The 17,414-nt window shown below is 45.6% G+C and overlaps 1 protein-coding gene and 1 pseudogene across 1 annotated transcript; both read left to right on the top strand.

Annotated features, from left to right (window-relative positions):
- The first annotated feature begins 8,531 nt into the window (after positions 1-8,531).
- Positions 8,532-9,092, top strand: LOC147973985 (uncharacterized). Its single transcript, XM_087524862.1, has one exon. It carries the CDS (start codon positions 8,532-8,534, stop codon positions 9,090-9,092), a length of 561 nt encoding a protein of 186 aa, XP_087380988.1.
- A 3,859-nt stretch (positions 9,093-12,951) lies between these two features.
- On the top strand, positions 12,952-17,165 carry LOC147973984 (uncharacterized; annotated as a pseudogene).
- The last annotated feature ends 249 nt before the right edge of the window (positions 17,166-17,414 follow it).

Below are 17,414 nucleotides of genomic sequence, written 5' to 3'. Positions count from 1 at the left end.
TTCAGCGAGATCGTAGGATGTCTCGCTGAAGCTTTTATAATAATTGGGCCAGCCCATCAGTGAAAAGTGGAAGGAAGGAAGGGGGAAGAACTCATGGATCGATCCCTGGTCTCCACGGACATGGTGGACACTGCTAGCAATGCCACCCGATTCCCGTTCATGGTAAGTAGTAGGGGTGCGACCTACTTGAGGCGATTCGAGACGGTTTTCTCTGGGTTTTTATTTTTTCTTTTACTTTTGTTTCTTTTCTTTCTTTTGCTTCTCTAGTATTTTTCATTTTTTTGCATTTTTTTCTTCGAGGATTTTCATATTATTTTTTTTTGGTTTATTTATTTCTTTTTTCCGTATACTTTGTTTCTTTTGGTGTTTCATTCTACATTTTTGGATATGTTAACGATACTTTTTTAATACATGTTTAACATTGTTTCAATAAATTTTTTACATTTTTTTAATTCATGGTCAACATTATTTCTATACACATTTTTTCAAATGCTTGATTAACATTTTTCAAATACAAGATTAATATTTTTTTAAATACATGGTCAACATTTTTTCTGTACACACTTTAAAACTTTTTCCAATGCTTCATTAACATTTTCAAATACAAAATCAACATTTTCTAATACATGGTCAACATTTTATAATACATGGTCAACATTTTTCCTATGCACATTGAACATTTTTCAAATGCTTGATTAACATTTTTTGTACATCTGACTAATATTTTTTTATAAATGCATTTAACATTTTCCAAATCATTTATTACAATATTTCAAATACATGTACAATATTTTTTTTCAAATGCTGATTAACAGTTTTATATACATGATGAAAAAATTTCGTCATTTTTTAATACAAGGTCTACATTTTTTCTATACACATTCAGCATTTTTCAAATGCTTGATTAATATTTTTCAAATACTTGCTAATCTTTTTAAAATGCTTGATTAAAATTTTATATACATGATAAAAATATTGGTCATTTTTTAAAAACGTGGTCAAGATTTTTTTCAATACGCATTTAACATTTTCCAAATGCTTGATTAACATTTTCAAACACTTGTTAAACTTTTTTTGAAATGCTTGATTAACATTTTTCAAACAGTTGTTAACTTTTTGTGAAATGCTTGATTTTTTTTAAATACATGATGAAATTGTTTCATACACATTTAAATTTTTTGCATTTTTTTGTAATCATAATAAACATCTTCTCTATAAACATTTAGCATTTGTCAAACCTTTGGTTAACATTTTAAAATGTTTTATGGGCAGTGATTGTTGTAATATATTTATTTAGGATTTTTAGTACAAAAAAAAGTAAAAAAAAGAACTAACTAAAAAAACAAGGTTGTTGTTCCCGTTTGCTTGTTCCGGCCCAAGCCGCGCCACCCTTTAGCGAGGGTTCCAACCATCTTGCTGAATGCGAGATATAGGGGCGTCCTAGCAGTCGTGAGTTCGGGAGCATGCATGCTGGTTTTTCTTTTCTGTTATTCATTTTCGAAACAGAAAATTAACTAAAAAAATTAATAAAATCCATGAATTTGAAAATATGTTGAACACACATTCAAAAAATGGTCAAGAACTTGAAAAAAGCATCAATCATGAATTTTAAAATTTTAAACATGGATGGTAGGTATGATTTCCTTATCTGACGTCTTAGCCGTGCGGGGGTGGCAGATCTGAAGTTCGATGGTGTGTCCTTGGTGTTGCCCCGGCCTGATTCATTCAACGGTAATGATTTTGCCTTTGATGAGCTATCTTGGAGGTCCGTAAAGCTGCATATTATGATGGAGCTGCTTCGAGCTGGGGTGAGGAGGTGATCCGTCTTTTTGTTGGTGGTTGGTGTGGTGGTGGTAGAGGCGTTGTTATCAAACTCAGAGAATTCTTCGATCTTGATTATATTTTTCTTACTTGACTGGTGTTTCTTTACGCAAAAAGTTAGCTTTCTGCTATCTTTTCTGCTTTGTTAGACCGGTTTCGACGGTGGTTGTACTATATATGATTTTATGATATAAATGTGACACATATTACCATGATAAAAAATGCATGGTACACACTGATGTGAACTTATTGGGTGGTAGGAGTACGTGTACTACTACTAGCACAATCATACTGATACACAGACACATATACAGAAGGGTACGTAGAAGGGTAGTTCGTCATAGCTCGACGCATGCATGGCGCAGGCAACGTGGACGGTGGATGGATCATATATATGGTGGAGATGCAGCTTGGGCCAGCCTCTCGGTTTCGCCCACTCAAAAAACCAAAAGTCGAAATGGTCACATGTGCACGTACGATTTCCTTTTTTTTTTGAATAGTCTGAAAATTGCTCGACACACCTGCCTGCCGTGTGGTCTTTTTTAATAATAACTAGGGAATACCCCGTGCATTGCTAGAATTAATGAAAATATATCTTCAATGATTTGATTGTATGAAGCATGAATAGTTGAACTAATAATATATGATGAACTAAAATTAAAAAGGAGTACATGTTATATTGTTTCCGAGGGCTCTTTGGATGTCACGAAACAAAAAACGTAGACACAAGGAAACAAAATGATGTTGCAACGTGCTATGAATTCCTGCACGGTTTCAAAGCACGGAAATTCTGCAAAAGCTACCTTTGCACGGCGCCACGGAAAAATACACTGGAAATTTGGACTACTAAGAGATGGAGTGAAATTATCAAAGTGTATTGGACTTCTCATTGGGTCTAGCTTGATTTCGAGCTCTCGCTTACTTTATTTCTTCCTACTTTCTGGTTTGCTTAGAGCGGGAGTTGCGATCAAGACATGCGTCTTGTCGATTGTATTAAGATAGGAAAAATAAAAAGGTAATTGAAAACATAATAAAATAACACGCCGACGCGGACCCGAACAGCCCACCACGACCTAACATGACCACCACCCAGAGAGATAGAAAGCGAGGTCTTCCAAAACACCTTCAAGACGGGAAACGACACCCCAGGGCACCGTTGTTGCCGACATAGACCCCCATTGACCACAAAGCTTTCGTGCGGACCTGTGCTCGACCGCTCCAACGAACCTTGGGTAATGGTCCGACCAAGCGAACAACGATTGTTGTCGCTCCCGCTCCGAGTAGGCATGATCCATTGTTGAGGAAGTACTCATCGACAATGCCTCCAAGGAGGAAAAGGGTGCCCTTGAGCGCCATCATCATGGGAACGACCCTCGTCAAATCAAAGCTTTCACCATGAGCATTATTCCTTGCCACCTCAATAGACTCTGGGTACGGGGCCTAGCCGATGCGCACGTCAGCGCAGTTACCATGTGCTGTACACTATTCATCATGCTGGGGAACCTCTTCTCTGATCCATCCACTGCTACTCTGAGCCACTCCGAGCTACGTCTGTCATGTGTATTGTAGTGTGTGTATAGGTGGTGTGATGTAGTGCTTGTGGCCTTCAAACAGCTAAGCCCTCATTTTTCATAAATTCATTCAGTGGTGGGGGTGGGGGGCATTGGTCCCCTCATCTTAAAACATAGCTCTGCCTCAGTGACAATTACTCTACTGTCTCTGCATGGATTCATGAGTTTAACGGGCCCACCGTCTAGCTCCACCACTCTACCCCAATTCTGTTAAGCTTGTGGCTATTCCTCACAAGAGTGATGCAGTTTATTCCTCACATTTTGGTGTTTTAGTGCGCTGATATATTCTATGCACAAACAACAAAAGGGAACACTTTCCAAATAGAAGAAAGATGCATGTTAGTCAAAATACAGTACTAACCCAACCCCTGTTGTTAGCACAAACATACACCAATGGGCAAGTACAGACACATCCACTTACTTTGTCTCTCTGTTTACCACGCTCATTTGTATGAAAAATTGTTCCAAGTCAATTCACAGTCACATCTACAACAATACAGAAACAAACATAGTAATCTGGACACTAGCAGTTAAGGACATGTTTTTTTTCAGAGAGGCGACAAGGCATACTAGTAGGCGATGAGACATCGAAATGGAAGCCTGCAGTCGCGCTACATCGAAATGGAGAATTGTGCACTTACTACTCTGTGTTCTCTGTTTACCCCACCCATGATCATGAGAAATTGTTCCTAGTAACTGATCGTTTAGGTAAATCTAGAACATGGCATACGATCTCAGTACTAAACAGCCCATACTTGCATGCATCCAGAAATAAGCACATTGGGAGAACATGGACGTTCTCAGAGTTCAGCGAATGTCGGCCGTCGCATCGATTTTTGATGCGTTCTGGAGCGTCGGATCTCCCTCCCGGACGATTTGGGCCGCCGGATTGAAAACGGACACTGCTACAATGAATAGTTCCATCTTGTTTGTGCCACCGCGTGTTAATTCAGTGCCCTGCCGAGGGTATTTTGGTCATTTCGCATATGGCTATAAATTGGCGGCAGCTCCCGTGCTAAAACCTAGCCGCCGCCTCCTCCCTCGGTCGCTTCCACTCCAGCTGCCTCCCTCCCTCCCTCCCACGCAACCACCTCCCTCCCTCACCCTCTCCTCATCCGGCGACGGCGGCAGCGGATCAGCGGCGCCGGCTGTGGCATTCGTGGCGGTGGTGGACGGCGCGGCCGCGGCGCTCCGTTCGGTGTGTCGCGCATGCAGCAGGCAACGCGCGGTCGGGGCGTGTGCCGGAGCCCTCGCGCACTGCCGCTGCTCAACCCGTCAAGGTTCCCCCTCCAACCGGAGCTCCTCCTGATCCGCCGGCTGGCGCTCTTCCCCACCGCGATGACGCTCGTGCCGCTACTCTCCGTCGAGCTCGCGTGTGCGGCGCATCTGATGGCCAACACATCCATCGTCATTGCCTGCCCTCCTTGATGCGACGGTGCAGCCTCGCCTCTTCCTCCCTTCTCCTCCGATGCCTCCTCCCCGTCGGCTCCCTCTCTGGAGGCGTAGGTCACTGCCTCACGTGCGTGCCGTCTCTTGCAAACCCCTCCCCTCCCCCCTCGACCGGCGACGGCGCCAACCCTGACGAGGAGCCCATCCCGCCCCTCCTCCAGGAACTAGCAGTAAGCCGTCGATTCTCGTCTGGCTCTTCATATCTACATTCCGTTAAATTTTTTACGAAGTCTGGATTCGAAGAGGTTCTGATTGTGTTGTTCTGTTGCTAGGATAGTTTGGTGCTCCCGCAAGCAATTTGGGCTTCTATCTTGATGTAAGCAGTCACTATCCCCTTCTCGGCTTTGATTCAAACTCACTTGGTGGCTAAGATTATTTGGGTTGTCAGCAGTTAATAACCACTATTACCTTTAAAAATAGCAGTAAAGGAAAACCTAAATGGTTAATGTAGACACTTGTGTATGTGGCTTTGCTTCAAACAGAATAAGGCAAGCAACATTGTTATGACCCCAAAAGGATAGTTAACTAATGTGTGATATAAATAATTTACCTTTGGATGATATGCAGAGAGGGCCACTCTTAAATATACGTGGTTATGAGGTAATTCGTTGCTATGTGATGCATCGTTTGGTCCTGCTCTAGTGTTGTTTTGCCTTCTTTTGCTCGGCTCATGTTGCGTTTGGCTTGGAGACTACTGAAATGGAAATGTGTCCCCGTTCTGTATTAGTAAAATCTTCAGTTGGCGGAGCAGATTTAGTTTCTTCGATGTGTGACGGCAATTTAGTTTTCATGTCCTGGAACATCAGAGGTTTAAACTGCCCGGCGAAGCGCACGGTTGTCAGCGACGTAGCTTCTTCTCATAGAGTAGCAGTGCTATGCCTACAGGAAACAAAAATCGATTGATGGACGACGGCGGTAGCTCGTGAGATAGGCGACAGTAGATTACAGGGATGTGTAGTGCTGCCTACAATCGGGACCAGAGGTGGAGCGGCGATCTTCTGGGATAAAGATGTAGTCGACGTAGTTTCTCACTTTTTGGGTGGATTTTCCATCACGGCGAAAGTATGGGAGCTGAGCTCGGGGCAGCCTTTTTGGATGACCACGGTCTACGGCCCGACAGAAGATGCGCAGAAAGAGAACTTTCTTGCGGAGATAGCTACTGCTGCCCCTCCTTCTGATGAACCATGGATGATCAACGGGGATTTCAATATGAGCTATCAAGCTAGAGACAAGAGCAACCCAAACATAAACAGGAGAATGATGGGAAAATTCCGCAGAGCCATTGATCAAGCTGGACTCAAGGAGATCAAGTGGAAAAATCGGCGTTTCACATGGAGTAATGAAAGGGAAAACCCCACTCTCTGTAGCATCGATAAAGTGTTCTGCAACGGGGGCTAGGAATATTTGCACCCTGATCATCTGTTGGTTGCTGACTCAACATCGTTCTCCGACCACTGCCCTCTGGTGCTCGCTGCAGTAGACACGCCCGCGCGAAAAGCCAGGTTCAGGTTTGAAAATTTCTAGCCTAAGTTTCCACACTTCACGGAAACAGTCCTTCATGCCTGGCAAAGGCCGGTGCCACACGACTGTCCTTTCGTTCGAATCAAGAAGAAGCTCGAGCGGACTGCGGCTGATCTGAAGATCTGGAGCAAGGCCACTTTTGGAAAAGCGAAGCTGCAACTGCACATTGCAAACGAAGTGATACGCCTGTTTGATGTGGCTCAAGAAAGTAGAAGGCTCACGACTGCAGAGTTTCATCTGAGAAAGCAACTCAAGCTAAAAGTGTTAGGATTGGCAGCCATTGAAAGGGCCAGGCGCAAACAAGCCTCAAGGATTACCTAGCTGCGCGCAGGAGACGCAAACACCAAGCTTTTCCATGCAAAAATGAGAGCCAGAAGAAGAAAAAGTTTCATACACTCTCTTAGGGAGGACAGCTCGGAGATCTTTGATCATGCAGGGAAAGAGAGGATCCTTCATGACCATTTCACCAAGTTTGTGGACAAGCAAGATGACTGGCAAACCATCCTAAATTGGGAGAGGCTGGCCATCCCCACAATCGACCCACAAGGCCTAGACTCACCTTCTCCATGGCCGAGATTTGGGCTGCTATCATCTCCTCCCCGACAGATAAAGCACCCGGGCCTGACGGATTCACGGGACAATTTTATCGCTCCTGTTGGCACATCATTCAGGAAGATGTCATGGCTGTTTTTCACAAGTTCCATCAGCTGGCAGGGCAAAACTTTGCAGAAATAAACACTGCTGTGATCACGCTGCTCCCAAAGAAGAATGGTGCCTCTGAGGTCAATCACTACCGGCCGATTAGCCTGATTCACTCAGTTGCAAAGCTCATTTCAAAAGTTCTTTCTGCAAGGCTTGCGGGGGTTATTGCTGCACTCATTTCACCGGCGCAGACCGTCTTCCAGAAAGGCAAATGCATACATGACAGCTATCAATACGTCCAAAGCTGTGTTAAGATGTTGCACAGAACAAAGAAGAAGGCGTTGTTCTTCAAGTTAGATATAGCGAAAGCCTTTGACTCTGTGTCCTGGGAGTATCTGCTCGAGCTCATGCAGAAGATGGGCTTCCCGCCCAGATGGAGAAATTGGATCGCCTTACTCCTCTCCTCTGCCTCATCTTCCTGCATGCTAAATGGAACGCAAGGCCCAACCATTTTCCATGGCTGTGGATTCAGGCAGGGCGACCCGCTCGCTCCCCTGCTCTTCATCTTGGCAATAGACCCATTGCACCGACTCCTAGAGGTTGCTGCAGAGGAGGAAATAATAGCAAATCTGCCGGGCCGTGGCATCAACATGAGGATTAGTTTGTACGCTGACGATGCTGTTATTTTCGCAAACCCTGTGAAGGAGGAAGTGGACACGCTGCTATACCTGCTGCGTGGATTCGGGGAGGCTACGGGACTAAAACTGAACCAAGAGAAATCTTCAGTCATCCCAATAAACTGTGGTGATGTTTAGTTATCGGAAGTTCTGGAAAACTTTAGAGGGCAGCAGTCCAACTTCCCAACCACCTATCTGGGGCTCCCAATCTCTCCAAGAAAACTGAAACTGGTGCACTTTCAGTTCATCATCGACCGGATCCGCGCTAGGCTAGCTGGATGGAAAGGAAAACTCATGAACATTGCCGGTCGGCGCGTCCTGGTGCGTGCAGTCCTGACAGCCTTGCCGGTTTTTGCTATGACAGTCCTAAAAGTGCCGAAAAAATCCTGAAAGAGGTGGACAAGGCTCGGAGGCAATTCCTATGGGCTCAAGAGGAGAACTTAACTGGCGCCAAGTGCAATGTAGTCTGGGGAGATGTTTGCCTCCCGCTAGATAAGGGGGGCTTGGGTTGCTCGATCTCCGTTAATTCAGTACAGCTCTCAGGTTGCACTGGCTGTGGCTTGCTTGGCAGCAGCCGCGGAGACCATGGATGAGCTTCCCACCCCCATGTGACTCTGAAGATCGCGAGTTGTTTTCATCTGCAACCTCGGTGCAGTTGGGCAACAGAAAACTGGCGCCCTTCTGGACCAGCAACTGGATCGGAGTTTCCACGCTGCACCATGAGTTCCCGGCTCTGTTCCGCCACTCAACAAGGAAAAACAGGACGGTAGCCAATGCATTGACAGAGGACAAATGGGTGCGAGATCTCTGACACGGAAACACTGCGGAGATTGCCCTGGAGTTCCTGCAAATGTGGAGGAAGATTCAGAGGGCGGGCGTCGTGCTCTCCTCCGAGGAGGACAAGATCAGCTGGGTCGCCGGAGCGGACGGCGGCTCCTACTCGGCCAGGACTGCGTACAATCTCCAAATAAGTGATGCCCCTTCCTCGGGGATCAAAGTAGCATGCTGGAAGGCTTGGGCGCCAGGCACAGTGAAAATCTTCGCTTGGCTTCTCCTCAAGGATAGATTATGGTGCAACGACTGCTTGCAACGTCGAGGTTCTCCTAATGGTTATTTCTGCATCTGTTGCAACAGAAACTTGGAGAGTTCAACGCACCTTTTCTGGGACTGCCCTTTCGCTCGATCAGTCTGGCAGACAACGTCCTCTAGATTTGGCTGTGCGGCACTGAAAGAGGAGCGACATCCAAATCACAGCTCTCTTAAACACTGGGAACAGATCGTCGCCATGACGCCCCAGAGCTGCAGGAAGGGCTTCAAGACAATGTTGCTGTTGATCACCTGGGAGCTGTGGAAAGAGAGGAATGCATGTGTCTTCAGGGGAAAAACTCCTCTGACGGAGGATGTGCTATGAGCCATCAGGAGCGCGCTGGAGCTCTGGCGGCTTGCCGGAGCAAGATGTCTTGAGCCCCCGTTCGGGGAAGATGTAGCGAGATAATACCTTAGTTCTTTTTAGTTTGGGAAGCTACATCTCCTAGCATCTGGCAACCATGATCACTTGATCACCCTTGTATTTTCCGTTGCTTTCTTCTAAATTAGTGAAGCCGGTGACCCCGGATCTTTCAAAAAGAATTTCTCATTGCTGCGGCTTAGTTAAAGTGTTGTTGTTTTTTTTGACAAATGCCTTGAATGTATATGTCGCTGTTGTGCGAGGACAGTGCTTTCATGTCTATGTTGCTGTTGGTGTAACAGTGTGAGCACAGTGCTTTTGATGTCGTGTCCCTCTCATTACTTGTCTGCTCCCAGATCTCAATATGACCCATCTAGCATGCCTTGGATTGTTGGCAGGTTGTTAATGATCAATTGGTTAATACTCCCTCCGTTTCAATTTATAAGTCCTGCACGTATATCTAGGTTGTCAATTTTATCATCCTAATCCGCAAGAGAGCTGGCGCCACCGCCCATGTCACGCTAGAGGAGGAGCGCAAGAGGGAGTTTAATATCTGAGGTATTAGGTGAAGATGGAAGAAAGAGTTTTACATAGAAAGAAAGTGTTGCCAAACTTGGCAGTGATATTTTGCGTAGGACGATTTAACACCGAACAAATGACTTTACATGATTATATGTTGTTGTTTAATTATGATCATGAGTTGTTCAAATTGATACTTTGCAAACATGGGTAATTTTACCCGCGGATATCCGTATACCCTGTTGGGTAACGGGTATGAAAAAAATTTATACCTTTTGGCAGGTATGGGGTGGCTCCACCCATACTGGGTACCATCCCTACCTCCACTCAAATGGTCAAATAGTGTCACCGGCATTCCATCCAGCATCACCATCAGAAAAACGGGTGCTACCCAGTGCCATCAATTCGTTTCATGTTCACGTAGTGGCGTCATAAAAGCCATTTCTGCTGAAAGCAAAGCATTTTGTTTCTGTCGAGAGCAAAGCATTTCCTTTTAGATTCCCTCGTTTTATTGCACTAGCTACCTCTTACACTTCGCATGAGGGAAATAGTCTATCCATTTTTTCATGAGGCAACGAGGAGATATTAGTCCCCTATAATCAATATCAGTGAAGTAATCCCGGAACTCTAGAAATCATGAAGAATTTGTTCTATTTACGCGGGCTGGCTGGCCTTGGTCCTCGGAAGAAAATTCCGGAAGAAAGCAAAGCACTAGTAGTAGAGGACAGTCGGTAGAAGGTTCCGTTTTGGCTTTTGCTCCCATCACCCTCATTTCTTTAAATGATTATTAAACTTACGTACGATGCCCATTATTGCTTATTGTAGTTTACAAAAAATGTCTGCTTGCCAAGAAACAAACAAATTTGGGAAAACTTCCAAAACTATGATTTCATCCTGTCCTAGCATCTCCGTGGCGTGAGTTCTCCCGCTAAGTCTAAGGGCACGTTCGGATCGCGGGAGCCCAGCGAGCTGGCTTCTCACGGGAGCCCAGCCAACGTTCGACAGCGACTTGGTGGCTGTAGCGAGAGAAAACGCTTTGTGCGGGAGTGTAGCGAGAGAAAACGAACCGGTACGCTATCTGGAGCTCACTTGGCGGTGGCATATCAGGTAATATTGACCAACTTCTTCTCTTTCGATTTTTGGGAGCTAGGCTCGTCCAGCTTCTAAGTTTTGCACTACGAGGATGCTCTGCTCCACAAAGCCAGCTTCTCGGAGCTGCGCTGTTCGTGCCTGCTCCTAAGCGGAGGGGATGAAGCTCGGAGCTGGAGACGTTCAGAACGGGGCCTAAGTACTAGCTAACTAACCCCCACATGCCAAGCCCCAGCTAGCTAGCCGAATTGGCGAATTCAATTCAATTTCAATACTCGCTTAAAGTCCAAACCACATTGGGCACACAAAGGTTTAAAGAGGATTATGCTAAAGACACAACTCAACAAGCCCTAAAGAGAAAAAGAAAAGGGGAAGGCGGGTGACCGAGACCAAGTGCCCAACAGGCCCCGTCATTGCCATCGTCACCGCCTACGAACAAACTAATCCGGCTCTAGGGGTGGTGGGGGAAGCACAGGAGCCAACCGGAAGGCCAACGCACGAAGATCTGCGATGGAGATGTCGATGGCATCCGGGTCCTGCTAGTGGCTAAGCGACCGCTAAAGCTATAAGTAGCCACACATTTTAAAAACCGCGTCAGCCGTGAATAGGCGTACGCTGAATCACAAGTTTATTGCGGACCATCCAGAGCGTCTAGATAAAGACCCTTATCCCAGCCACCTAAAGTGACGGATACGCATCGCGGACGCCTGGAGTTTGACGAATAGGTAGGGAAAATTGGTGTTGCACCACTGTCCGTCTTCACCTGCTTGTAGCCCGACAAAAATGGCTGCTCACTAGAAACAAATTTGGGAGAAGTTCCAAAAGTGTTACTTCATCCTGTCCTAGCATCTCCGTGGTGCGAGTTCTCCCGCTAAGTCTAAGTAGCTAACTAACCCCCGCATGCCCAGCCCCAGCTAGCTAGCCGAATTGGCGAATTCAATTCAATTTCAGTACTCGCTTAAAGTTCAAACCACATTGGGCACACCAAGGTTTAAAGAGGATTCTGCTAAAGACACAACTCAACAAGCCCTAAAGAGAAAAAGAAAGGGAGGAGGGCGGGTGACCGAGACCAAGTGCCCAACATGCACCATCACTGCCATTGTCACCCCCTACGAACAAACTAATCCGGCTCCGGGGGTGATGGGGGAAGCGCAGGAGCCAACCAGAAGGCCAACGCACGAAGATCTGCGATGGAGATGTCGATGTCGATGGCGTCCGGGTCCTGCGAGTGGCTAAGCGACCGCTAAAGCTATAAGTAGCCACACATTTTGAAAACCGCGTCAGCCATGAAAAGGCGTACGCTGAATTACAAGTTTATTGCGGACCGTCCAGAGCATCTAGATAAAGACCCTTATCCCAACCACCTAAAGTGACGGATACGCATCGCGGATGCCTGGAGTTTGACAAATAGGTCAGGGAAATTGGTGTTGCGCCACTGTCTGTCTTCACCTGCTTGTAGCCCGACAAAAATGTCTGCTCACTAAAAACAAATTTGGAAGAAGTTCTAAAAGTGTTACTTCATCCTGTCCTAGCATCTCCGTGGCGCGAGTTCTCCCGCTAAGTCTAAGTAGCTAACTAACCCTCGCATGCCCAGCCCCAGCTAGCTAGCTAGCCGAATTCAATTCAATTTCAGTAGTACTCGCTTTAACGAGGACGGCGCCCCCTTTACGTACCCACCAATCAATCATTTAAGATTCGATTGGTAGGACGAGTTTTTTTTGAGAGAAATTCGTAGGACGAGTTGGGACAACACATACCACGATTAATAAGCAATGTACTAGAGCTTCACGTCCCCGCTGAGCTTATATATATATATATATATATATATATATATATATATATATATATATATATATATATATAGGAATACCCACACGACGCCGTACGTCGCGCGCAACGTCATACGCCCGCCCGCGTATGCCGCACCCGTCGCTGTACGTACGCCCGCCCGCGTACCCGCACCTGTCGCCGTACGCCCTCACGTCTCGACGTTGGCGTCGACAGTTGTTGGAGGAAAAAAAAGACACGGTAGCCGCCGACGCCCGCCATCGAAACCCTGAACCCTAACGCATCCACGCTGTCTCCACGTTGGCCCCCATCTCCACGAAGTCGCCGTCGCCCGAGTCGCGGCCCAAACAGGCCGCCGCGCGTGCCCCGGCGCCTTTACCGCTGCCGGCGCGCGTGCCCGCCGCCGCATTCCATTCGCGTCGCCTAGATGGCCGCCCACCCGCGATCTACGTCGCCGCCTCCCTCCGCGCACTACGCCTGCTACGACCAGCCATCGTCCTCACGCCGTCGACACCTGCCTCCGCCGGCCAGCAACGTCACGCCGTCATCACGTTCGTCATCGGAGGAAATGGATCCGGCTGAAATCCTCGCCGCCGTGCAAGAGGTTGGTTTGAGACATTGTTGTGCTTGATAAGATAGTTGTTTTAGGGATGATGTTACACGGCGTTTGATTCATCGTACAATTTTTTTAACTATATATAGTTAGAGGAGGAGGGAGATTATGATGGCGATGATTACGGTGAGGACAACGAAACCTCGTCACGGAATATGGATGAACTTGGTGAGGAGAACTACATGAGTTTGGATGAATCTTATAGTGGCAATGTAAGTGTGATCAATGTTGATAAAACAATAAATATGAGGGGTTAAATATGATAGACCGCACGGAAAATTTAATATTTTTTTGCATGATGCAGCGACATGGCGATGATGATGATGATATGGATATAGATGATTCATTTGCTGAAAGTGCACTCCGGGTATGTTATTAATAAAATTAGAGAAGAAATGACATAATAACCATATGAGCACTTACATGTTTTTTTGCAATGCGCACAGATGGACGAGGACGGGGACTTTGTGAGGAATATTGTGGACGATGGAAGTGACAAATTGCATGTTGATGCATCTCATGATGACAGCTCCAGCAAAGTAAGTTTTGAAACTTACATCACTACAGTACATATTAAAATTATAACTGACTGACATAATGGTTTAATGCATTAATTTACAGGGAGATGTAGATGGTACAAGTGGGAATGATGAGCATGTTGGTGATGATCTGTTTAATTTTGACATCGGATTTGATGAATATCAGCAAGAATCATTGGACATGCATTGGAAGGTCATGAGGAAGACGTTCAAGTCACTAGGAGAGACTTACAATTTCTATAATCAGTATGCTTACGAGCGTGGTTTCAGCATAAGAAAGGACTCACTGAAATATTCGAAAGGTCCTGAGGCAACTAAGCCCTTGAGAAAGTATGTGTGTGCGAGAGCTGGGAAACGACAGGAAAAACTTTGTACAATGGAAGGCAGGACCCACAGGCTGAGAGGGAAGACTCGTTGCTTCTGCGATGCGCATATAACTTTGAAACTTGATAAAGAGCGTGACGTTTGGTATGTCAGCAGTTTCAATGATGATCACAGTCACGTTCTAGCTAGACCGGATGAAGTCACGTTTCTTCGGTCTCACAATCAGATAAAAGAATATCAAAAGGCTGAGATCTTAACCATGGCAGGTGCTGGAATCAGGAAACATATGATTTATGATCAACTCGTCAGTAGGTACGGGTCATATGCAAAGGCTGGTTTTGGGAGGAAGAAGCTTTATAACATGTGTTATAGAGAAAAAATGAAGTTGCTTGCACAAGGTGATGCAGACACTGCCATTGGGATCATGATGACCAGAAAAGAGAGAGATCCAGATGTCTTCTTTGAGCACACCGTCGATGATGAAGGAAGGCTGAAAAACATATTCTGGTGTGATTCTCAATCACGTCGAGACTATGTTGACTACGGTGATGTGACAGTCTTCGACAACACATACAGGATGAATAGGTATGGCATGCCATTTATACCTTTTGTCGGTCTGAACAACCACCGTTGCACCACGGTATTCGGTTGTGCTCTTGTGTCTGACAAGACGGAAGATACATATGTCTGGCTGCTTCAGACGTTTTTGAGGGCTCACTGTCAGAAGAGGCTCAGGTCAGTAATTACTGATGGAGATGCAGCTATGATTAAGGCCATAAGAAAGGTACTTTCGGAGGTTTGGCATTGTCTTTGCTCGTGGCATATTGAGAAGAACATGCAGAAACACCTTCATCATAAGTCTCTAAAGGAGTTCAGGTCTCTACTTTATTATGCCACTTCAAAAAAGGTATTTGAGGAGAGATGGGCAGCTTTTACCGCCAAATGGCACTCAGAGAAAACAAAGACATGATTACTTAGGATGTACAAGAAGAAAAGGCTTTGGGCTGCATCATATCTGTCAGGTGGGTTTTTCTTAGGTATGCGAAGTAACCAGCGAAGTGAGAGTCTGAATTCATGCCTTCACTTGCATCTAGACTCCGGTATGACTATTGTTGATATGATTGTGCACTATGAGAACTGCATAGTTCGTCTCCGTGAGAATGAGGCACATGACGATTACACAAACTCACAGACAGTTCCAGTACCAGTATTGGATGAGTGTAAAGATATTGAGAAATCAGCTGCACGTGAGTTCACTGCGGCAAACTTTTATATCTTGCAGGAAGATATGAAGAAGGCATGGGAGCTAGAGGTCCTTGAGAGACTGAGAGGAGCAGACACTCACAGATTCATACTGACATGGAAGGAAAATAGAGATATCAGATTCACTATGGAGTACACCCTAGGTAACTTAGAAGAAACTGTGAAGTGCAGTTGCAGAAGCATGTATCGCAAATGACTTCCTTGCAAACATATTCTTCACGTTCTGATTCAGCTACGCTTACGTGAGATACCTAAGTGTTTAGTACTGCGGAGGTTGAGCCAAGTTGCAAGGGGCGGACTTCCCGTGAAGCGCACTAGCGATCTGTTTGCGTGGGGATGGGCAGGTGCAGGGGACAGAGCTAGGTACAGCGAGTTGACTATCTTATCTGCTGAAGCAACTCATAAAGCATGCCATAAACCATTTTTATTCGACAAGTTGAAGGCGGCTCTGAGGGACATAATAGATAATGATTACACTGAGGAGGATGAGCCTGGTGCGGAGGTACAGTTTGTGAACGACGATGCATTCGAGCCTAATCAAGATCATGGTCTTGTTCGTGATCCCGCAAAAGTTAACACCAAAGGCGCACCAAAACAGAATGTTAAAGGCCGCGGTAAGGATGGTCCTGATGTCACTAAAAATGGGCGACCAAAAGCTTTTGATGAGAAAAGCAAACGTCAATGTGGACAGTGCGGTGTTGCGGGTCATTATAAGTCCACGTGCCTCAAAATCCTAAGTATGATTTTCTTATGTTATTGTATATCTTATTGTTCAAACCGAATTTATTTGTTCATTGTGAATTAACACATATCTTATTGTTATGTAGGAACTTTGCTTAACTTGTGGAGTATGGAAGATTGGTTCACCCTTTGATTGAAGACAGTTTTATTATGGATGGCTATGGAAGATCGTTCCACCCTTTCATTGAAGACAATTTTTTAATGTTTTATACATTTGATCTTTAATAATTGTTATAATATGTTATATGAACTTATTTTACTTCGTTGATGTCAGACTATTTTGTTTTGATGACAGACTATGTAATGCAAGAAGGAGTTTTACTTTGTTTATTTTGATGTGTTAATTTTTACTGTTAATTTTTTGCAAGTCGCTGTTGTTTATTTTGACGTGCTCATTTTTGCATAGTACTGCCGTCGCTGTTTACTGTATATTTTATGCATTGTACGGTCGCCGTCGTTTAGAACGCCATCATTTAAAAAAAACACACGACAAGTGCGCCGGCGGCACTGTCCCACAGTGGCAGCGTCGGCCGGCGGCACTGTCCCACAGGGCAGAGTCAGACGGCGGCAGCAGTACGAGGCAATCAAAGGAGTTCGATAGCCTATGTGCCGCCGGGTATATAAGCCGGTCGTCGCGCACTCTGTCGGCCGAGGTGGGACTAAACATTCCAAGTCGCCCCGTGTGGAACTTGGGCCGTCGTCGCGCCGAGTGCTACTTGGGCCGTCGTCGCGCCGCGGGCGGAAACAATAATATTGGGCCGGCCCACGCGGTCACGCGGGTCGCTGCAGGCACGGCGGCTGCGATAGCTAAGTTTTAGTCCCACCTCGCCCAACGGAGCGCGCGACGACCAGCTTATATACCCGGCGGCGCACTTGCAGTCGACCGTCTTTGATTAGTTATGCTACCCGTCGTTCGACGCTGCCCTGTTGAACAGTGCCGTCGGTCCTGTCTGACATCAGACTGGCCGGCGCACTTGTCAGCAATTTTTTGTAGAAAAGGAAATTAAGAACGTCGGTGTTATAATAAGCGACGGCGATAGTGCTTTAAAGTGCATAATAAATACATGTACATTTTTTTTAACATTCAGCAATACAGGAAAACAATTTGACGACTGCACAACTATAAATATGAAGATTTCAAATGTAAAGACATCAGCATGAAGACAACATAATAATCCAAATGTCATTCTCGACTTAAATATTCAAAATAGTAGTGTCTTCTTCATCACAAGACATGAAAGTCGAAATAAATGTAAACATTATTTGAGCCTACAAAATTTTCTTGTACAAAATTGTTGCCACATTTATTTGTTCTTTGCAAGCTGGGTAACTTTGTCCTTCACATCGTTGAGCGTATTTCTCTCCGAAAAAATAAGCTGCGCAATCATTAAGTCCCTCGATTTATCAATT

Source organism: Triticum urartu, chromosome 5A, assembly GCF_056163025.1.
Source record: "Triticum urartu cultivar PI428250 chromosome 5A, HENAU_Tu73, whole genome shotgun sequence".
Classification (NCBI taxonomy): Eukaryota; Viridiplantae; Streptophyta; class Magnoliopsida; order Poales; family Poaceae; genus Triticum; species Triticum urartu.
Note: the sequence above shows the minus strand (reverse complement) of the source record. Positions and strands in the feature narration are given on the sequence as shown.